This window comes from Erpetoichthys calabaricus, chromosome 13 (assembly GCF_900747795.2).
Source record: "Erpetoichthys calabaricus chromosome 13, fErpCal1.3, whole genome shotgun sequence".
NCBI lineage: Eukaryota > Metazoa > Chordata > Cladistia > Polypteriformes > Polypteridae > Erpetoichthys > Erpetoichthys calabaricus.
The window spans coordinates 82,231,302-82,256,400 of record NC_041406.2 but is presented as its reverse complement, the minus strand read 5'-3'; the positions used below and the strand labels follow the sequence as shown (position 1 = coordinate 82,256,400).

Sequence of the window (25,099 nt, the reverse complement as noted above, 5' to 3'; positions counted from 1 at the left end):
AGATGCCTTAAACTAATAAACAATGTGTGGTTAATTTCAGTTTATCTGATAAAGCCGTGTCAGGGTTGTGCATCTAAAAAAGAAAGGAAAACCACACTGGAGTAAAAGCACTGCTTCGATGCTGGGTTCCGCCAGTTTGCAAAACTGAGCGGAGAACTTGCGTACGCCAGGGTTTGAGCTAGCGTGAAACTGTGCGTGGCTTTATGCCAAGTTTAGAATTTATATATCGCGATTTGAGTGTGGAAACGGGAATACGCAACCATTTATACATGAGGCCCCAGGCCTGGAGTTCGACACCCCTGCCTTAGATGATAAAGAAATAGGTTCATATGAATTACAAAAAAGTCACGGAATTAAAGCTATGCAACCAATAACGTTGAAGAACAGTCACTAAAGGCAGGTACTGTAAATTGTCTATCAAATATAATAAAGCTGTGGTCAGAAAGATATCCATTATCCATTTCAAAGATTTAAACAGAGAATCCTGACGAAAATGCAAGGCCCAAGGTACGACCATGTTTATGAGTGGGACCTGTAACAAAAGACTCCATAAGATGGAAAAAATCTCTGGCCAGAGGTTTAGGACAGCGCCATGATCACAGAGTATTATGATCAATGACAAAAAATCCGAATTCTTGGACAAAATCCTTACACGAATTTGGGAGGGTTTGTACACCATGACACAGAGCTGGATGAGGCAAATTCACCTTAATCAATTGAACTTCAAAGCCAAAAGTAGGTAATAACCGACATTCTTAAAAACTACAGTTAGACCTCCACAATGGCCTATAGACCTGGGAGTTCAAAAAAAGGTCTTACGTCACTCTCACTCAGCTATATCAGAAATAAGTCCAAATCATGAAAGACAAAATTTTCATTTAAAATAATAGTTTTTTTCAGTAGAGATCTAACACCATTTAATAAAGGACCCATCGCTGATTAACTGTTGTGAAGATCCCAGTAGATGAAGGTTACCATAGTTACCACCACTGTGAAGCTGTAAGAATCCAGGGAACCATCGTAAAGATCCAACCGGTTGATCCATGGCTACAGGTCAAAGACCAGTATATCTAAGTTCTAGGGACTGCCGGATCAGAAAGAGATTCTTTTTGCCACAATCTTCCCAGATCTGGGAGTCGAATGATCCATACAGTGAATCCAGTTTCAGCTTAATACTCACTAAAACACCACTCTGTTTACCACAGCACTTCATACGGTGCTTCCTCTGGTGCTGCTGGATGCATGATGAGCAGCATAAGTCCTATTGACAGGATTGTGAGTAAAGCGTAGCAACAAGTAGGAGGACAAAGAGAATAATCAGTTCTGTGTATTGTATTGTATTGACCCCCTTCTTTTTGAAATCCACATTACGCCCAACCTACCTAGAAAGGGGTCTCTTTTTGATCTGCCTTTCCCAAGGTTTCTTCCATTTTTTCCCTAGAAGGGTTTTTTTGGGAGTTTTTCCTTGTCTTCTTAGAGAGTCAAGGCTGGGGGGCTGTCAAGAGGCAGGGCCTGTTAAAGTCCATTGCTGCACTTCTTGTGTGATTTTGGGCAATACAAAAATAAATTGTATTGTATTGTATTGGTCCTGTGGTGGGTTAGCGCCCTGCCTGGGATTGGTTCCCTGCCTTGTGCCCTGTGTTGGCTGGGATTGACTCCAGCAGACCCCCGTGACCCTGTGTTTGGATACAGCGGGTTGGAAAATGGATGGATGGATAGATATATTGTATTGTAATAGCAACTGTCCAGAAACCCACCACATGATTCAATAACAACGAAATGTATCTCCATAAGGGTCTGACGGTCATAGTGTATTGCAGACATACAAAAACAAGTAGGGCACAGCGCAGACAGAGTGAACACAGCAAAAGGTAATAACAGCAGAGAGCAAGACAACACGTACACTGGCGCCAACTTGGATATGTGGGACACTCGGTGACCAGAAGTCTTTGCATGTTCTCCCACAGTTCAAAGACATGCCAGTTGGCTGAATTGGCATTGTTAAACTGGACTTAGTGTGTGTGTATATGTGTGTGTGTTAATATTGCGATGGACTGCCGCCCAGTCCAGGGCTTGTTTCTGCCTTGCACCCTATAATTGCTTGGTTAAGCTCGTTGCACTGCAACTCAGCCCTGAATAGGTTAGGAAGATGGATGAATGAGTAAAATTTATTTACAAACAAAAATAAAATCAGTTATTGTTTTTTGATTATTTTGTCCGTCTTCTGACATTTTTACTCAAAATAATTTATAAATTAGAAAGACATCATTTTAAGTATCTTTAAATGCAAAATGTGCATGTTATGTGGCTTACTGAAGGTTGCATAGTTGGTCAGTGATGACTTTTGAACCAGGAATGTTACTGTGTTCAATCTGATTTACTACATTGCCATTCAGCTATATACTATTTTCTCATTTATTTTTCAAACTTTTTTGTAAATTGGTCGGCTAGTTAAAATGTGTTGTAATTGCATTAGTAACTGAGTCTATTATATTGAGAGAGGCACTGAAGATGATCTCCTTTAGCTTCTTGAGTGTAATAGTTCAGCTAGGCTTGCATTTTTTCCTCCATTTAAGACAGCTGGATATTTTAATATAGTGGCAGAGGTCAAACCAAATCAGGAAAAGCAAGATAATGTAATCAAAACCTAATCAGAGTACATTCAATGGTAAGAATAAACTAAAATTAGGAAAACAAGTCAATTATTGCTAGGTTAAATCATTAAGCTGCTCATAAAGTACAGGAATCAAAAGTTGCTGCTTAAGCTGATGGATTAGGAAATGTACAGGAAAACAAAGGAACACTACAGCTTTTTAAAAAAGAGCTTGGGTAGCTGAACAGGCAAAGAAGGACGAGGCAGCACCAGTTTGATTTTCTTTAGCAGCATTGCCAACATGAAAATGACAACTAACGAGTAGCTTGAGCAGACAGGCACCAATCAAGAAGATGTTGCTAAATCACTGTAATAAGTGTACAAGTTTAATATGTCACTGTGCTATGTGCAAATATATTTTATAAATTTGCCTTTTTCTACTCACATGCACAGTTGACACAGAGCCTGATTTAGCACAGGGGTTCACCATATTAGAACTGCTAGACAAGCACTATAAGACAAGACAGTTAGAGACAACTGCGAAATGGGCAAACACACTGAGGACCATTATATGCTATTTTTGTGTGTCAATGTCAGCATGAAACTGTATCCTCTTTTGCCTTGTTTGGAATGGCATGATTCACCTAAGTGGGGGCCTGCACATGAAGAAAGAGTATAAAGCCTTGGAACATTGCCCGGAACACCTTTGAAGCCGACGGACGGATGGAAGATAATGTCATCCAATCCTGAAACTCCTTCCACTGCAAGGCGAAAATAGCAGACTCTACACATCGGGCCCCCACTCCCGAACTAGGTTCTTGCCATTGGTTTCCTTTATCTGTTATGCAGCGTAAGCCGTCATTAAACAAAGCTGTTATTTCTCCTATATGATTTCTTACCGCCGTATCATCAAGGGAGGGTTATCATCTTTTTATATCATACCTATATAGATTCAGGTTATGTACAATGCCGCAATTACAAAAGAACTCATTCCCAGGGAGCTAACGCTCTATGCTGGATACAATCACTAATAAAAAAGAAGGCAACAAAATTGCAGACCCAGCATAAAGAGCTGAAAAGCCACTGTTACAAACTAAACAAATAAAGCTCTAGAGAAATTTAATAAGACACAGACTAAGGAGAGATGAACAGTCCTAGAAACCAAATGACAAATCAGGCTACAGGCACTGCACATGGAGATCAAACAAGCAAAACCATATAAAACGGCTGTTGTTTAAGGGGAAATAGGAGGCATGATAAGATTAATAACTGAAACAAAATAAGAAATGTACGTTATGAAATTCAGTTTGTCAGTCCCTATGGTAAAAAAACAAAATAAATGTCTTTTCTTTAACAAACAATTTTTCTTCACCACTTTTCATTTTACAGTGATGGCCATTAACATGATGCCCATACTGTTATGGGTGAGTATGTGCAACCAAATAAATGGCAACAATGCCTGTTCCATGACAATGCATACTTACATCACAGACTGATGGAAATATTAAACATTATAGCAAATTCAAAACAAAGATCAAACAAAACCCAAAACAAACTCAAAAATGCATTGGAAACTGTGCAAAGAGTCACCGGACATATTTAAAATCCTTATAATGGGAGGAATGTTACTTTCTATACCCATGACTAGACAGATGAGAACGTGGTTACAGGCTCAAGTCTTGGCAGTGACCAAGTCTTTGTGTTTCTAGTATAAGCCATCCCTTAAGTGTTAGAGAAATGAAACACTTGGCTGAAAATAATTATAAGTAACATACACAGAAGACTGTCACAGAGTTAGGATGTGAATATGCTGCCTTAAACAATTCTGGGACCTCATGAACCTCTCCAGAAAAAAGTTTTTCCTTGATTACAAGAAAATTCCTTTAGCTCAGCTGGCTAGGTCACTCATTTTTCTGTTTCCAATCTGAGCTGATCAGTGTGAGGAAGCTGGTTCAAATTCTATAGGGCAAAGGACTTTGGTAGAAGTTGTTTGAGTAAACAATGTTCTCTGCATTCTACATTTGTATATTCTTTAAAGTAGAGGTTTCAATCCTTTTCCATAAGGTCCATGGCTATTACTAATTTCAAAGCTAACATTTTTTTAAATGTGGTTGATTTTAAGCAAAATTAGGCAACTAAACATTACAGAATAGGCTTGCAGATAGTATTTGTCTTTGAGAATCATCTGATGCCACTGATATATAAATAGATTGCAGGAATTGTGTTTCTTTTTATTACCACGCTTATTTTAACTTCACTTGTTTGTTGTCTAGTACAAATCTTGTAATTGATATTTAACCCACTTCCTAATGTCCAAATGACTTGAAATTTTGCACACTTACTCACTTCCGATGACAATACATGAATCAATAATCAGTTTCACTTATTGATCAAGTAATCCATGTTAAGAAATGAAATTTTCATATGAAGAATAGTTCAAAATTTCACCAATAGATGGCGCTAGTAACGGATAGAACTAATAAAGGAAGTGTTAAAAAATATTGATTACAAAATTATACTAAAACAAACCCAAGACTAAAAAGCTGAAAATAATATATATATACAAAAATACTTTTTTAAAACCCCACTTATATTAAGTTAAAAAGTGTACTAAAAAGTAAAAAATAAGTCTCTCATACATCACTCATAAAATAAAAGCGTAGGTGCTTTTCATCAATCAACATTCAAAAAACACTTCTTAAAATCTTAGCAAAAGCGCCCACCTTTTATTTTACGAGTAATGTATGAGAGACTTATTTCTTACTTTTTAGTACACTTTAGTACACTTTCTAACTTAATATAGAAAGTGCCTGGCCACTGCCTGGCCAAAAAAAAAAAGTCGCCACCAAAAAAAAAGGTCACACACTCTAATATTTCGTTGGACCGCCTTTAGCTTTGATTACGGCACGCATTCGCTGTGGCTTTGTTTCGATAAGCTTCTGCAATGTCACAAGATTTAGTTCCATCCAGTGTTGCATTAATTTTTCACCAAGATCTTGCATTGATGATGGTAGAGTCTGACCGCTGCGCAAAGCCTTCTTCAGCACATCCCAAAGATTCTCAATGGGGTTAAGGTCTGGACTCTGTGGTGGCCAATCCATGTGTGAAAATGATGTCTTATGCTCCCTGAACCACTCTTTCACAATTTGAGCCCGATGAATCCTGGCATTGTCATCTTGGAATATGCCTGTGCCATCAGGGAAGAAAAAATCCATTGATGGAATAACCTGGTCATTCAGTATATTCAGGTAGTCAGCTGACGTCATTCTTGGAGCACATACTGTTGCTGAACCTAGACCTGACCAACTGCAGCAACCCCAGATCATAGCATTGCCCCCACAGGCTTGTACAGTAGGCACTAGGCATGATGGGTGCATCACTTCATCTGCCTCTTCTTACCCTGATGCGCCCATCACTGTGGAACAGGGTAAATCTGGACTCAGACACATTGACCTTCTTCCATTGCTCCAGAGTCCAATCTTTATGCTCCCTAGCAAATTGAAGCCTTTTTTTCCCGGTTTGCCTCACTGATTTGTGGTTTTCTTACGGCTACACAGCTGTTCAGTCCCAATCCCTTGAGCTCCCTTCGCATTGTGTGTGTGGAAATGCTCTTAATTTCACTATTAAACATAGACCTGAGTTAAACTGTTGTTTTTCTTCGATTTGATTTCACCAAACGTTTAAGTGATCGCCAATCACGATCATTCAGGATTTTTTTCTGGCCACATTTCTTCCTCGAAGACGATGGGTCCCCACTATCCTTCCAGTTTTTAATAATGCGTTGGACAGTTCTTAACCCAATTTTAGAAGTTTCTGCAATCTCCTTAGTTGTTTTCTCTGCTTGATGCATGCCAATGATTTGACCCTTCTCAAACAGACTAACATCTTTTCCACGACCACGAGATGTGTCTTTTGACATGGTTGTTTAAGAAATGAGAAGCAACTCATTGCACCATTGGGGTTAAATAACTTGTTGCCAGCTGAAAGATAAATCGCCCATGCAGTAATTATCCAATAGGAGGCTCGTACCTATTTGCTTAGTTAAATCCAGGTGGCGACTTTTTTTTTGGCCAGGCAGTGTATACAGTGATCCCTCGCTATATCGCGCTTCGCCTTTCGCGGCTTCACTCTATCGCGGATTTTATATGTAAGCATATTTAAATATATATCGCGGATTTTTTGCTGGTTCGCGGATTTCTGCGGACAATGGGTCTTTTAATTTCTGGTACATGCTTCCTCAGTTGGTTTGCCCAGTTGATTTCATACAAGGGACGCTATTGGCAGATGGCTGAGAAGCTACCCAACTTACTTTTCTTTCTCTCTCTCTTGCGCTGACTATCTGTGATCCTGACGTAGGGGGTGTGAGCAGGGGGGCTGTTCGCACACCTAGACGATAGGGACGCTCGTCTAAAAATGCTGAAAGATTATCTTCACGTTGCTACCTTCTGTGTGCAGCTTTTAAGTATGCTGCATGGTGCTTCGCATACTTAAAAGCTCAAAGGGCACGTATTGATTTTTGACTTTGTCTCTCTCTCTCTCTCCCTGCTCCTGACGGAGGGGGTGTGAGCTGCCGCCTTCAACAGCTTTGTCCCGGTGGTGCTTCGCATACTTAAGAGCCAAACAGCCCTATTGATTTGTTTGCTTTACTCTCTGTTTCCTTTGAAGAGGAAGATATGTTTGCATTCTTTTAATTGTGAGACAGAACTGTCATCTCTGTCTTGTCATGGAGCACAGTTTAAACTTTTGAAAAAGAGACAAATGTTTGTTTGCAGTGTTTGAATAACGTTCCTGTCTCTCTACAACCTCCTGTGTTTCTGCGCAAATCTGTGACCCAAGCATGACAATATAAAAATAACCATATAAACATATGGTTTCTACTTCGCGGATTTTCTTATTTCGCGGGTGGCTCTGGAACGCAACCCCCGCGATGGAGGAGGGATTACTGTATATAAAGAATTTTTTATATATATATTAACAATTGACAGTTAATATATGTAGGGAGGTTTGGCTACAGATGTTGTTGAGTTGTTGGGTCACTAGAGGATAAAGTTTGGTAAAGTATAGCATATCTAAATGACACTGGAAAACAAGGCTTCTTCTACTGACAGTATGTAGCATTGAAGTGACGTTGTAGAGAACATTCTTGTTTTAGTTGTCCAGCGCATATGGTACTTATTGACAATGTTGTTGAATTTTGAGGGTATATGAAGTACTACAGAACTAGGACCAGGTTGGACCCCCTTTTGCCTTCAGAACTGCCATAATTCATAAATCGGGTTATAGTTGATTTCATTTAAATACTTTTTATAGTTTAATTTTGTTGAAAATTTGTGTGTTTTCGTGAGCAATCATAAAAAATATGTGAGTGATGCTCCTTAAATGTATGAAGGATTTTAACTTTTAATTTTGACTTTTGGGTAGAAGTGCAATGTTAAATATTGAATAATGTTTAAACATATGTTAATTTACTCAAATTCTGTATTTTGTACCTTTGAGTTTAATGTAATAATAATAAGAAGAAGAAGAATTCATTTTATTTATATAGCATCTTTTCCATGCTCAAGGCATCTTGTTTGATATGGTGTGATTTTATTAGTAATAAAAACTTTGAAAAAAAAAATCACCTCTCCTATTTTTAGATTCTTCGTGAAATGATGGAGGAGATAGATTATGACCGTGATGGCACAGTGTCCTTAGAAGAATGGATACAAGGCGGGATGACTACAATTCCCCTTCTTGTTTTGCTTGGATTGGAGTCGGTATGTTTTTCTGCTAAGTTGTAATTAATACCAGAATCTTCTAATAATCTATAATGATTCATTGTTTTGATAATTTTTAATCTTGCAGTATGTGATCAAACACATTAAAGATGAAATCTGATAGAGATAATAATGTGGTTTTGTGTTTTAAGTTGTCAAAGATTGACATCTGTGTATGAAAATATGTCAGTTAACAAGGTGTGATTCACAGTGTATGGATGTTACTTCAGGACTAAGTCAATGTGTGTGCCAAAAACCTGAATATCAAGCATTGTGCTATCATAAAATGTCTTATTGCTAATGCTAAAGAACAATATGCCTTCTGATATTCATTCTTACAGAGTCAATGTGTACTAAGACCAGTCCCCTTCATCTGCCACTGTTAAGAGATTGGCTGCAGAATTCCATTATGGTAGAACATTTCTTAAATAAGATCTGGCTATTCATTGATATTGGCAAAAGAAGAAAATCTTATCAATGTGGAATGAATCTTAATAAATGAAGGGTGGTGGCATGTAGCAGACATGTAATAGATTAGGTATGGGTCAGCAGAACCTATTTTTCCATGAACAATTAAACATCAACAAAGTCTGTACGTGTTGGATGTCCAGAATGTCGATGCTTGAAATTAAGCATCATTGCATGCATTATTTCAGGAAGAATCTTGTGCTAATTAATTTTCACTGGGTGAAATATATGAAGCATTTAATATCTGGAGGTGATACTATATCTAAATACCGTATATCAGTATGACCTAGAGTCCATACAACATTAGAAAAAATGTTACATGGTGAATGTACAACACTAAATAAATTCTTTTTTCATCAATTGATTTTAATTAAAAGCAAATAACAATCATTACAAATCAAACCAAAATTAAACCTTTATCCAAAAGAAAGAGTGGAGAGCAAACCAACAAAGCAAATCTTAAAAAGCAGCAAGGAAGGAAGAGTATCCTTTTCCTTGATATAGAAGCTTATTCTAAAATGTTACTGATTAGATCCTGCCATACTTTTAAAAAGTTCTGAACAGACCCTCTGAGTAAGAATTTCATTTTTTCCAATTTCAAATAGTAGAGGACATCAGTTACACACTGGCTTAATAGATCTATTCTGGTAATTTCACTGATTAACTCAGATACCTTCTTGGTTTCCAATTTATTTTTGTGAGAAAGACATGAAATAATCTGGCCTCTTAAAAATGCCTTCAGAGTTTCCCAGAGTATTCTTGCAGAGACCTCTAGAGGATGCATTTGTCTCTAGAAAATAATTAAATTGCTTGAATATGAATTCTATACAGTTCTTATCAGCTAATGACGGGGGGACATGAGTGTGAGATGAATGTGTAGGGTATAATAATTTAAGCTCCATGATCAGAGGGGTCAGAGGTAACAATAGTGTTGTAGTTACAAGATTTGATAATGGGGAAAAAGTTATTGTTAAAGGAAGAAATAATTAATTCTTGTGTAACAATGGTAAACTTGTGAGAAGAAGGAATATGCTCCTACGTTAGGATTTAAAAACCTCCATGGGTTTGGTAAGTTCTGATCCATTAAAAACTTTGTAATTATTTTTGCAGTATTAGATGTTAGACCTATCCAGGTCTGCTTTTAAAACACAAAGTCTCAGGCCATTATAATTTTTTGAGAGTTCACATTAAGAGCAGATGTGAACACATTTTGGATGAAATCTCTATCATCCACATTAGGTGCATGTATCAGGATCACTATAGTATTAAATAAATTGCCCATCACCATGACATATCGCCCTTCAGGATCAGATATTAAGTCTGATGCTACAAATGGAGTAGTTCTGTATATTAAGATTCCCACACCCCTAGTTTTCTTTGTATGGCTGGAGTGAAAAATTTGGCCAATCCATTCTCTTTGCAGCCGAAACGGGTCCTTACTTATTTAGTGAGTCTCCTGTAAAAATACTATTTTGGCATTAAACCTGTTAAGTGAGAGAATACTTTCTTTCTCTTTAATTCATGATTGAGTCCTATGACATTCCAGTTCACTGGTCATAAAAACATTGCTTTTGAACTTTTGTTGACATTTTGTAGTCTTAAGGTAGTACATTGTTACATATGATAACTCTGACCCAGACTTAATATTATTGCCAGGTGTTATGACTATGAAGCCAACTGTTATGTTGGCACTTATGGTTATTGGGGTAGAAAGGATAAATAAGAAATAACAATGCTGTCTTTCTTTTCAATATAAATGTTGTCTATGAATATTCTGTCTGAAAGACAAACTTCCCACTTCTTTAAAGTTTCATTGGACAAATACCTGTATTAATGGACATAATAAATGATAAAAGTATGTATTCACAGCTTCAAACATTTTAAAGATTTGCATTTAACCTTTTTACCACAGTAAAAAAGGTGAATTTTCAAAATTTATAATTTTTATTTTTAATTTCCAGCTGTATTTACTATTGTTGTGAACTTAATTTTATCAATTCATTAGTGATAGGAACTATTTCATGCAATAATGCTTAATTATGATATATAACATCACAGTATTCATAACTAAAGTTTTGGTAATAGTAATCTTTTAAAATTAGCCATCATAAAATTATATTTTCCTACTTTTTAATGCTAAAAAATACTTAATAGTATGCAAACACATCATTAGATTTTAAATATCACTTGGAACTAATGGGTCTTTGACGACAAAATCAAAACTATCTCTATAATGTTATTTTAAGTGTTCAGTGTAATGTCTGCAGATATTTTTTGCTGTTAAGGAGACAGTACACAATGCATATATATGGAACACCCTTTATTTACTCCTATACTTCTGCAGCACAAGTTAAAATACTTCAATTCAGTTAAAATCATAGTTGGATTGATACTGGAACACTTCACAAAATGGAACGTTTTCAGAAGCAATGGCTTTGAAATTATGTTGAAAATGTTAATTAGTTTAAATAAAAAAAATCCCAGGTAAAGCACACAGTGCAGATACAGTGTATGTCCTCTGCTTCACCCCAGACTATTCACATAATGATAAGTACATATTCGAACGAACTTTGCAGTTTGTTCAAATGTTTATAATGCCCCACACAAACAATAATGGAAATATGTTACCAAAATATTTAATTGCTTTGCAGTAGTGTTGTTTTTATTTAATTTATTTGAAAACGGGTAATAGAATAAAAAAAAAATTGCCTTTAGCTCTACAGTGCCTCTCCTCTGTATTTGCATGTGTGAATATCTCTTTGCCGATGCTCCCTCTCTCACACACATTCCCATAAAGTCGTCTTCTCAGACTCTGTCATTACTTGCATGGGACTTTTCTCACCTCCTGTCTCATTTTATACTTCCAGTATTTGAAGACGATGCTCTCAGGATACTTAACACATCTTTACTTGTTCTCTTGTGTCTCACACTCACACTTCCTCTGTCGTCATGTCACCAAAGCTAAACTGACCAATCAGATTAGAAGAGGAACTGGACACACAGTTTTATTATATCGTGGATTATTTTATTTTAAAAACTTAATTTAGTATAGGGAGCAGTTTGATGTGGGATTCTACAAAGTATACAGTGACTTTTCAGCTTAGTTCTTTTGAGTTTGATCATCCTGAACAAATGTTTAATGTGCATAGTAATAAAAACAGGAACTAATTAGCTGCAACAGCACCATTATGATAAACCAAAATGCTTAAAAACGGATTGGAAAGGCATGTTTGTTGAATATTATACCCTTATGTATTCACTATGTATAATGGTATTTAAACAATCATGCATGAAAAAAATTGTTTTAGACTACATAAAAATGTTATTGATTGTTTGATCATCTACACAAAAAGTTAAAATGGGATACATAATTTTTTGTTTTGTACTGTCATGCTAGTTCATGTGGTATGGTTAAAAGTAATTTGTGCAAAGATTAGATTCAAGTAATTCATACATTTAGCCTACACAAAGTGCCATTGATGCTAAATAAATACTTTATAGGCCATTTTGGTTATGATTTACAATACTATAATAAGCACCATTGCACACATTTTCCCATCAGTGCCTTCCTTTAGCACATTCAGATGTATTTGTTGGGACAACTACTAACCTACGAACAAATGCAAATGTAACACTAAAAAATCAGTTAATGAAGTTGAAGTGTGTTTTAGTTAAAAATATTGAAGGACTGTTGTATTTCTGCACAGAACACATTTTTTTCACACTTCTTGAAATACATTAGCATGTTTTATCTTACACATATTTAAAATAGATTTAAATACATAACGAAATAGGTTGTAATCTCAGTCCTCACCCTGCAATAGCACTGTATATGAACTATCTCTCACTATGATTTCAAATTAAAAACAAAAAAAATGAATACATGCTATTCTGTCTATAGTAATACTTTTAAAAGAGTACACTTGTACCATGAAGTGTAGCCTGATAGTGCTGTGATTTGTTTCCCTATTCTTTGGGACGCTATCATTTCACATTTTAAAGATGTGAATTTAGATTTATTGGTGGACTGGCACCTTATCTAAGCTTGGCTCCAAATTGTGCAAAATGCCAAGAAGATAAACTTCTGTGTTTTAAGACCATAGCATTATACTGCATACAATATGTAGGTTCAAAACAATTTTTTTAATGTTACAGGCAAAACCAAAGTAATTGAAAAATGTCTAAAAAACCTGACAACTGCTGTGTTTTTTCTTCTTTATTAAGTTGTATTTCTTAAAACTCATTTGCTAATATGCAAAACTGGCATTCTTGATGGTCAGTGCATGAATCCTGTCTATTAATATTAGTATTTAATGGTAGCTGCTGCAAGTTTGTATATACACATTTTGTTTAGTAGTATTTCTGATTCATCAGATTTCCTATGTGGATATTACTTTATATAACAGAGTTGTTTGTAGTCAAGTTAAATATAGGAAAGAGAACAAAAATTACTTATTTTAAAGAACTTCTGATAAATAAGAAGGATTATTTTTGTTATATTTTGTTACATTGTTAATTTCAAAACTGTTAGCATTCTTAAAAGGGTGTAACCCAGTTTAGGGTTTTGGAGAGCGTAATGAAGACGAGGAACACAAGATAAAGGGTTGGGGTCTTGGATGCTGGTCCCATTTACTGCCAATTATAAATTAAACACAAAGAAACCGAACTGTGAATAGCTGCTGGAAAGTCACTTAAGTTCTGAGGCACAAGATTTGTCACCAGCTGTTGCTAGTTTGGAAATTAATGCCAAATTTTGTTTCTTGTATTGTCAGTGGATTGGAAAGGGCAGGTTTCTGGGACCAGGGTACAAGTGATAGCATATCTTCCATTTGAATTCATCCTTCTGTCTGTGACAGAAAAAGGAAAAGTAGTCACCAACTGCACGTTTTCCTTTTCTATTACCCTGGTCCCTGCCTGATTAGTGCCTCAAAGTTCCTCCCATAATGCCTGTGTCTGATTAAGACTTTACTCCATCCATCCATCCTCTTCCACTTATCCGAGGTCGGGTCACTGGGGCAGCAGCTTGAGCAGAGATGCCCAGACTGCCCTCTCCCCGGCCACTTCTTCTAGCTCTTCTGGGAGAATCCCAAGGCATTCCCAGGCCAGCCAGGAGACATAGTCCCTCCAGCGTGTCCTGGATCTTCCCCGGGGCCTCCTCCCGGTTAAACGTGCCCGGAACACCTCACCAGGGAGGCGTCCAGGAGGCATCCTGATCAGATGCCCAAGCCACCTCATCTGACTCCTCTCGATGCGGAGGAGCAGCGGCTCTACTCTGAGCCCCTCCCGGATGACTGAGCTTCTCACCCTATCTTTAAGGGAGAGCCCAGACACCCTGCGGAGGAAACTCATTTCAGCCGCTTGTATTCGTGATCTCGTTCTTTCGGTCACTACCCATAGCTCATGACCATAGGTGAGGGTAGGAACATAGATCGACTGGTAAATTGAGAGCTTCGCCTTGCGGCTCAGCTCCTTTTTCACCATGACAGACCGATGCAGAGCCCGCATTACTGCGGATGCCGCACCGATCCACCTGTCGATCTCACGCTCCATTCTTCCCTCACTCGTGAACAAGACCCCGAGATACTTGAACTCCTCCACTTGGGGCAGGATCTCGCTACCAACCCTGAGAGGGCACTCCACCCTTTTCCGGGTGAGGACCATGGTCTCGGATTTGGAGGTGCTGATTCCCATCCCAGCCGCTTCACACTTGGCTGCGAACCGATCCAGAGAGAGCTGAAGATCACGGCCTGATGAAGCAAACAGGACAACATCATCTGCAAAAAGCAGTGAACCAATCCTGAGTCCACCAAACCGGACCCCCTCAACGCCCTGGCTGCGCCTAGAAATTCTGTCCATAAAAGTTATGAACAGAATCGGTGACAAAGGGCAGCCCTGGGGGAGTCCAACTCTCACTGGAAACGGGTTCGACTTACTGCCGGCAATGCGGACCAAGCTCTGGTACCAATCGTACAGGGACCGAACAGCCCTTATCAGGGGGTCAACCAAGACAGTCCTACAACATCCAGAGCCTTGAGGAACTCCGGGCGTATCTCATCCACCCCCGGGGCCCTGCCACCAAGGAGTTTTTTGACCACCTCGGTGACCTCAGTCCCAGAGATGGGGGAGCCCACCTCTGAGTCCCTAGGCTCTGCTTCCACATTGGAAGGCAAGTTAGTGGGATTGAGGAGGTCTTCGAAGTACTCCCCCCATCGACCCACAATGTCCCGAGTCGACGTCAGCAGCGCACCATCACCACCATATACAGTGTTGACACTGCACTGCTTCCCCCTCCTGAGACGCCGGACGGTGGACCAGAATCTCCTTGAAGCCGTCCGAAAGTCGTTCTCCATGGCCTCCCCAAACTCATCCCACGCCCGAGTTTTTGCCTCAGCAACCACCAAAGCCGCATTCCGCTTGGCCTGCCGGTACCTATCAGCTGCCTCCAGAGTCCCACAGGACAAAAGGGTCCCGTAGGACTCCTTCTTCAGCTTGACGGCATCCCTCACCGCCGGTGTTCACCAACGGGTTCGGGGATTGCCGCCACGACAGGCACCACTATTTTTTAGACTTTATTCCAATGTTCTCTCTTTTTGTTTGTTAATATTTCAACAACTTTGTGCTCATTTGACTTCCTCTGAAATCAAATAAGTGATTTTAAGAAATGGATAGACGAATAAAATCATGTGAGAGAAATATGGAAAGGAGTTGTCTTTATAGTAAAGGTTTAGTCATCAGTAGCATCTTTGCATTAAGAGATGTATGTCCTTTTCTAAGTACAAATATAATCAGATTAATAGACAGAGTGGCAGGCAATCATAAGTTTAATATCTCTGCCTAACCAGCTTATTAAATTTATGCTTAGAAATCCATTCCAAATACCCTGAATATTTTAAAAAACAGCACAATTCTTGCTTTACAACAGAATATTATCTTCTATACACAATACATCAGATTGATTTTTAACAAATTATTCCCTTGATTTTTAAAAATTTCTTTACAAATATGTGTTCCACTTTACACAAAAATGGACTGGCATCATATCCAGGCTTGGTTCCTATCTCTGTCCCCCTACATTCCTGAGGTAGATCAAGCCATAATCATTAAACTGATTGCTAGACTGTTGTTGCAATAAATCAATAGCCAAACATGTTTATCAGTTTTAATACTATCTTGTAACGGCCAACCCCTTACCCAGCCGGCAGCTGCACTTCCAAGACCTGTGGCCTGGACAATTTACTGAGCTTAAATCTAACTATCAAGCCGTACCTCTAACAAATTAAACTTTTCCCCAAACAATCGGTGTAAATATAAGCACACAAAAGCAGGTATGTAAAACTAAACTGATTAAAATGTATTAAATGAAACAACAAGACAAATGCAAAAATAGAAAGATAAACATATATAAATATAAATATCCCTCCACCACAGCAACAATGAGACACCACCATATATAAATACAACAAACCCCTCCCTTGCTCCTGTAACATATAACAAACAACGAACAACAACAATGAATGATAAACGGAATGATCGTGAACTTGAGTCCGGTTATAAAAACTGTCCTGAATATGGTTGACTGAACTAGCGATAAATGAGTATATTTGATTTTCCCGGCAATTGGAGCAACCTCACCGTGATTCCTCGACGTGTGGTGGATGACGATCCTACCCCGGGGTCTCTGCAGATGAGGGATGGAAGACAGTCCGGCAAAATGAAAAACAAACTGGTGCAAAGGCGCAATGTAAAAAATAGCAAGTAAGTTGATCCGTGGTTGAAAAAAATGGTCTCCTTTCTTCTCTCCTTCTTCCTTCCTTTCTTCTCTCCTTCCTTCCTTTCTCTTCTCCTCTCTCCTTTGGCTATTCCCTCCTGATTACTTAAATAGTCCTGTGATGGATGTAATTGATTAATAGTGAACAGGTGCTTTCCAGGTTTGAGATTGTGGTCTCCTTCCATCATCCGTCCCCCTTTACAGGGACGGCATTCACTGATACACACATAAACAGCAAATGGAACAATGGAAACAAGTACTAACATTTGACAACACTATAAACTATGTAGCCCTGCTACATCCCCCCCCCAAAAACCTTGGACAAGGGAGGGCCGAAGTACGGCTTGAGATTGGCCACATGGATAGTATCTAGCTTGGAGTTAGTGCCGATACCCCTCTGAATCTGGAAATTGACTGGCCCTGTTTGAGAAATGATTTTGGCTGGACCTAACCATTTAGGCGCTAGCTTGGCAGAGAACCTTTTGCTGGCATCCGAGAAATGGTGAGCTCTAATCCAGACCAAATCACCCGGCTGAAATTGTGCTTCCTTGCGCCGGGCATTGTACAACTTGGTATGTCTGGATGTCGAACTCACCAACCTCTGTTGGATTTTCCGCCGTAATTCCTCAAGTTTAAATAAATTATTGTAACTGGTGGTTTCTGGACTAGGGGCTCTGGGAAGGAGTCGGCATTCACTGATACACACATAAACAGCAAACGGGACAATGGGAACAAGACGCACTTAGTACTAACATTTGACAACATTATAAACTATGTAGCCACGCTACAATCTAGTGCATACACACTCTTGTCATTATTACATTTCTCAGCAAAAATCAAAAGTCTTAAAAGACAGATTGAGGCCACTACCGTGTAATTACTGATTACTAGATTATACCCTGCTGTAACTAGACAAATATTTTAGGTGTATTCAGGTTATCATGTTTGTTTAGTGTGCAGTGCTGCTGCTTCATGGATCCAGCATCCTTGATAGAAATCACATGCCCATTGTCCATATGGGATTTGAATATTCTCCCTGTGTTTGCATGCATTTTTTTTCTGTATTCTTAGGATTCTTCTCTAGAGACATGCTGGATAGGTGTGTCTGGGTAAGTGTAGGTGTGTGCTTGGGTAGACCCTGAGATAACCTGATGTCCTGTCTTGAGTTGTTTATTTCCTTGTGTTCCTCAGTCACAATCCCTAACTGTATTAAGTGGGTTTGATGTTATGTTATATCAAGTTTGCACTCTCGCCATTTATTTGTGCCATTCTATGAATACCCATCATGTGTTTAAATTTTAAATAATTTAGGAAAGATTTCTTTAACTTTAAAATATTAGTTTTCCTTACTTTATTTGCTAAGAAGTTGCTCTTTTATTTCTTTCAAAATATATTTTGTTAGCTGCCAAATAATGAGTATATCATTGCAAAATGTAATTAATTAGCAGCTTCAAATAAGATACACTGCCATTAACACAGGGGCCTGCTGTGTTCTAATTAACATTTAAAATAGGTTAATTTCAAATAGTTTTAATTTTAAAATCTATTGTTCAAGAAAGGGCAGTTACAAGCTGGCAATTAGAATCAGTGATTAAATCCAAATAGGCCAAAACAATAACTAAGTACAAAAATGAGATGGAGGGTCATGATACCAAAACTGGAAGAAAAGCACAGGATAAGATGTGTAAACCCAATAAACAAGATAGAAAGTTAATAAAATAGCAAAAAACCTTTTGACAAAAAGGCAGCTCAAGAATATGAGTGCTGCAAAAATAATACACTTTGCTTAAACAACTACATAATCTTAGCTCAACCCTTTTGTATCCCCCATTCACTTCTGTCTCACTGCCATGTAATAAGCATTGGATAGCAAATAACACAGACTGGAGGAGTCTTGATAAATGGCAGGCAAAAGGAAAGGCTGGAATGGAGCAAAAATACAATATATACAGCTGTGATTTTTAGAATACAGAATTTTCAAAATATTTTTTTGATATACGTTTGTTCAACTAGCTAATTTTGGTAAGCCAATGCCCACTGCAGACTATGCTTTCCTGGCTGACAGGAGTAGAAGCTGACATGGCCTTCTGCCATTGTAGCTAAACCACCACAAAGTTTGATGTGTTGTGCATTTAAGATGTGGATTATGCAACTTTTCACCTAGGTAAAACATATTTAGTGGTGGTAAATGTAAATTCAAAATAGATATTTAACAGTATCAGAAAGGAATAATTGAGAAGCTGAGAGAATGTTTTAATAGAAATGGAATTACTGAAATGCTTACTGCAGATAATAAAAATGTTTTACATTTACAAAAGCAAATGAAATGCACCTTTTCATTTCTACATATTTCTATCCTTCAAAGTAGAAAGCAGTGCAGAGTTTAAAGGAGTGGATGAAGAGTACCAGTATAAAGTGTGATACACAAGAGATAAAACTGTGCTGATTTTTGTTCAGTTATGAGGTTAAACTTTATGACTACAAGGTGATCTCTTGCTGAAGTGTTAATGCCTTGGAGATTATGTACAGTACATTATTTCATCTTGTTATAACTAATATAAAAGCCAAAACTGAAAGAAAAAAGGACATTAAAACATATTTTGCATCAGGGCAAGACACTTTAAAGGTATGAAAAAAGTGTAAATTAAGTATTTATTACAAAATGCAGTTATAGAATTAAATGAATCCCTGCTAATACTGGAAATTGTATAGTTCCAGAGTCATACTATGGCCATAGCTCATGCTTGTTGTGAGTCCATGTGGGAATATTATAAATAACTTTTTATTATTTTTTACTATATGGATATTGTTATTTTATGATATTTTTACATTAATTTTATTGATGTTAGCATGTCACCATTTTTGCTTTTTAGACACTACCATCATTTCTATTATTTTCACAGAAACCAAAATAGTGTTGTTATTATCATGTCTGTTGTAAGTAGTGTGTGTGGCTGATGATACACATCACACGTGGGCGTGGCTTATGATATTATCATCCAGCTATTTCAGGTGGTGTGCACAGCCTGGCAGCCAAATTAAAAACAAATGACTTGGTGACAGTGAGGAAAGGGATATTTGTTTAGTGTCAGGAAATTTTGCTTGCCTTTTTACCTTTTTGGTTGCTATTTTTGAACTTTGAAACTCTTGTTATATTATTGTTGTTATTTTAAAATCCGAATGTTTTTGTCACCTTTTCCACTTAGTGCCCTTTGAAAGCCCTTTTTTTTTGTCTCGGCCAAAAATAATTTTAAGTAGGGCAGTTCTGTTCCAGATACAGTTATGGAGACAAACAGCAATTACAAGAAACAGACTTCAATATAAAATCTGGACACTCTGATTGGAAGGTCTCTACTGTTGTTTGACTGATGGTTTATATTAGCTAAGAGTAAGATTTATTGAAAATTGAGCAAGAATGTGCTGTGGACTCACTGGAAGCATGGTCATCTGCCTAGGACTTCCTTGTTAAAATCTAAAAAGTAAAAAAATATGCAGTGTTGAGATGTGTGGAGTGTGGAGATGTAGTCTCCTGGAAAGACTAATTATTGGTTAATAGTTTCGTTTAACAACTACAAAAATGCATCTATTACTTATTTACTCTTATGTAACAAGACCTTAATAAAGGCTTCTGTTGGTGTTCATAACATCTACAAAGCACCAATAAAGCAGTTATTCATCTCTTCAATGTGGCCTACTAAAATAACGTATCTCTGGAACGGTCAGAGATGGTGTGAGACATATGTCTTTTAATATTGCACACTTCAATATAAGACTTTTGAATCCTTTATTTTCAGAAGTATTTTTACCAGCATGTCAAATGCCAAACTGTGCAGGAATGAATAGCCACTTTAATGATGCTTTGCAAGTGTCATGAACACCAAAATAAGCCTTTGTTAAGGTCTTGTTACATAACAGTAAATGAGTAATGGATGCATTTTTCGAGTACCTAAACTAAAGTGTTACCATTTATTGTATTGCTGGGGGACCAAGTTGAGATGTTAATGTGAAAGGTAGTTTGAAGTGGTGGCAAATGTTATGTTTGTATAATGAGCTTATAGCAAATATTCCAGTATCTCTAATATATTCACCCCAAAAGATACAACTGTAAGATTAATCTTTTTACCACAACAGTTAATGGTAAGGAGGAGGAGGAGGAGGTTGGGAGCATGTGATGATAGCATGTTGTCACGCCATGAAGAACCACCTGGATTAGGACCCGAGTGTAGCGGGTGACACCTTAGCACCACATGGAGCAGTGTGAGGTTTTTACGGTGGCTGGAGTGCCAGTCCTGCCACCAACCCCCAAGTTTTTTCCTGTAAGTTGGAGGGCCTGTTTGCAGGGCTGGATGCAGATACCCAGGACGAAGCACTTGCAGGTTAAGGTTCAAGTAAAATGAAATGCATCACTGGCATATCTAAATTGGTACTATTTACAGCAAATGTCTTCAATGTCTTAAAATTGAAGGTTTGTTTAAATACCTAGAAAAATAATAATGAGTAGGACTGAGTAGTACTATTAGTCAGTTCTTTTAATGAACATTTTGTAAGAAATATAAAGTGCAAAATGGTTACCACAGCACAGCAGAATGAGAGGTGGAAAAAAATCTCATTAAATACCACAGTACTTTAACAGTATGAACCACATTCTAATTAAGAAATAACATTGGTTGGAAAGAAAACCAGAACCACTAAAGGCCTCCAGAATTAGGTGGAATAATCATGGATCTAGAACAGTATATGAGAACTGTGACATAAACTCTTTCTTGCTCATTAACAAACTAAAAGAAAATACAAATATAAAAAACATAAATCATTTGATCCAGGGACGTTGTGAATTAGCATGCTTGACCTTTTTGATCTGCTACAAAGAAAGCATTGCCCAATTACCAGTGTCCTCAGGGTTTTAAAAATCAGTGGAATTACTAAAGAAAAAATGTATTAACATACATTATAATAATGGCCAGAGTTATTATTTTGCGTTATGGTGTAAGATAAGATATGATAGCACCTAAAATATTCTGTGTTAAAATTATTATAGCTACATAAACATACAATACATCTCTATGAAATGAAAAGGCTTCATTGGTGTTATATTACTATGCCCACTAGATGGTAATGTTTCATTAGAAATGTTCAGTATACTCAGCTCTGTTAAAAACTGCATGCAGTAGCTAGGTGGACATACAGCATATAATTGTATATAATACATAAAGTATGTAAACTATGCATAAGCCATTTGGCAAGTAATTTCAAAGTCTAAGTAATGGATTAACAGTTATTAAAATAAACCATATTTTATATGCGTAGTGAATTTTTGAGAATATAACATCAAGATTGCACACATTATTTTTTCTATTATCTGCATTAAGAGTACATTTTTTCATGTTTATATTCATAATAATATTCATAATATATCATATAATAATGATATGAAAAATACAACACTAGCCCACATTAGGAGAAATTGTAAAACATACTTATCCTGACTTTATGAATCTAAATGGTTCAGTAAATTAATGTTAGCCCTGGAGTTAGTCAGCCCAGTCACTATCTGCATGGACTTTGCAGGACCTCCACGTTGGTCTTCACAGCTTTTTGTTTCATGTCTCAAAGATGTGCTAGTTGGGTTAATTATCAACTCTAAATTGGCTTGGAGTGAGTGTGGGTGTGAGGACAGGTGTGCCCTGTGGTGCTCTTGTGCGCTGTTCACGGTTGGTTTCTGCCTTGTGCTTCGAGCCCCCTTAGCCCTGAATCTAATTAAAATTAAAGGGGTCTAAATATGGATGGATGGGCAAATAGATAGTCCTAATGAATACATTTTCATTAAATAATGTATTATCTTCATGTGATTGTGAACTTATACTGACATATTTCCAATGAATTCTTTTTAAACCTTAAAAAGATATGTTAATGATAGAAAAGTGCTTTAAAGAACATGCCACAAGATGACAATCAACACCACGTCCATTAATATGTTGATAACCACAAATATTTTTTTAGGAATTATATAAATTAATTGTATTCACTGCGATGGGCTGGCGCCCTGCCTGGGATTTGTTTCCTGCCTTGCGCCCTGTGTTGGCTGGGATTGGCTCCAGCAGACTTCTCATGACCCTGTAGTTAGGATATAGTGGGGTGGATAATGGATGGATGGATGGATGAATTGTATTCATCTTGAAACATTGCTTATTGTTATGGATTATTTTTCATTATTATTATTATTATGGATAATGTGATCAATCCATAAAAAAAAATACACAATGTATTTTAATGTGCTCCAAATACAAAATAAATGCATAAAGCACAAAACATATTACTGTGAAATATTTGTTACTTGCCGATTAACCCTTTTAAACATAAGAAACCTACTCTTAGTAAGATATTTGATTTAAGGGATAAAATGTTCAAATGAAGTATAATTGAACATATTATTTGTGTTAGATTGCAATCATTTAATTTTTCTTATCTTATGTAAATATTTATGTCTTTCATAAAATCTGAAAATCTTTGTTTTATTTGTTCATGAATTTATACTGGCTTCAGCAATCTTACCGAACAATCTTACCGAACAATGTGACATTGAAGCAAACAGAATAATAAATTCTCATTGATGTTTAGTGACTGTATCTTCTGTTCTGCATTACACAGCTTATTTGTGTAATTGCCGTCTTCCTTTCATTTCTTGAAAATGTGTAGATTATTCGCTCTTGCTAAGTTACACTCATATTATGCACAGGAAACTGATTTTTGAACCAGTGCCTTTATTTTTTATGATGTTAGCAAAATGGATACCAGTAAACATTTTTACCTTGTTGAATTTGTTTTATTTGTGCTTATCGATGATACTGTACCAGCTGTCACGGATCTTTACTTTCAACTCTGCTTGACTGCATCTCAGAATCCCAATCATATATGACTAACTTTAGCACCAAAGCCTGAAGGGGGAAAATATGGTTGCTGTTTGTCTGTTTGTCTACTTAGTGGGTGAGTGCTTTCCAGGTTGGGGTCTATAAAATTATGTTTATGTTAACTACACAAAATCAGAAACATAACTAGAAAAAATTAAACAAAGTGTGCTTTATGCAGCAAAGTTCAGGATTTTTTTCAGTTCTATTTGAATACAATGAAAGAAGCACATAAAAACATTGTTGTTGACAAGCACATTATCAAAATAGCAAATTTGGATATTTCATCCATAAAAGCAAAATATTGTTTTAAGACTGTTATCCTAATAATAAAATTGCATGCAAAACATACAAAAGTAAATGTAGAAAACATGTATTATATGGAGAAAATAGTAAATAAAAATATGTAGATTCAAAATAAATACAACATACATATGCTGAAATAGAAATTAATATGTGTATTCCATAACAATGCTTCTCTTTTTATTTCTTAACTCATAGCAACAACACCTTCATAAATTAATGTAGCATAATTTATTGACACTGGAGCAACAAACATGAAATGAGAAAGGTCAGACAGAAGATGCACTTTGATGACTGGAAATCCTTAGGAGTTTTTTATACTCAAAACCTGTCTAGTACAGCTAGGTTTACTGTCCAGCCCTGTCCTGGGAACTGAGTTAAGAGAAAGACTAAGAGGTGAGACAATAGATGTAAGTGCTGAGGAGAAACAGACTAGTTTGAACAGGTGGGGCAAAAGAAAGTGGTTGGGTGAAGAGGTGTACCAAGATTGTAGTGGAGGGCATACTGATGCATTGAGCATTAGAAAGCCTGGCTGCAGCCCCAGTCCATTGCACTTACTCACACACTGCAAACTGAGGATGACCAGTTAGCCAGACTGGATTTCTTTGGAAAATGGAAGTAAACCTTTAAGTACCCATATAGAGAATGAGCAGACATACACAGTGCTCAGATTTCAAGATAAAGCTCGATAGCAGTGATACAGCACCATAGAGAAATGATGTTTCTCTGGTTTATGTCAAAATATTTTTAGAAATTATTGTACTCATGGGCGGCACGGTGGCACAGTGGTAGCACTGCTGCCTCGCAGTTAGGAGGCCTGGGTTCGCTTCCCGGGTCCTCCCTGTGTGGAGTTTGCATGTTCTCCCCATGTGTGTGTGGGTTTCCTCCCACAGTCCAAAGACATGAAGGTTAGGTGAATTGGTGATTCTACATTGAACCCTAGTGTGTGCTTGGTGTGTGTGTATGTATGCTCTGCGGTGGGCTGGTGCCCTGCCCGGGGTTTGTTTCCTGCCTTGTGCCCTTTGTTGGCTGGGATTGGCTCCAGCTGACTCCCGTGACCCTGTAGTTAGGATATAGCGGTTTGGATAATGGATGGATGGATTTTACTCATTGTTTTAAGGTCTTCACTTAACAGTAATATTACTGCAAAAGAATAGACAAGCTGAACAGTAATAAAAGTATTTTATTTGTTTGTTGATACATACTATTATGACACGGTAGATGCCATTATGACAGTAAAAGATTGTCAATGATTTAATTTTTTTCACTTTTTTCACTTTCTTTAGTTTTTTTGTGAATAAAA

General features: G+C 37.3%; 1 protein-coding gene across 1 annotated transcript in view; it reads left to right on the top strand.

Annotated features, from left to right (window-relative positions):
• dgkb (diacylglycerol kinase, beta) overlaps positions 1–25,099 on the top strand; it is a 696,992-nt gene that overhangs the window by 220,426 nt on the left and 451,467 nt on the right. Inside the window, exon 9 of the mRNA XM_028817172.2 lies at positions 8,233–8,352. Within this exon, the coding sequence (XP_028673005.1) occupies positions 8,233–8,352 (120 nt within the window). The remainder of the gene's footprint in view (positions 1–8,232; positions 8,353–25,099) is intronic.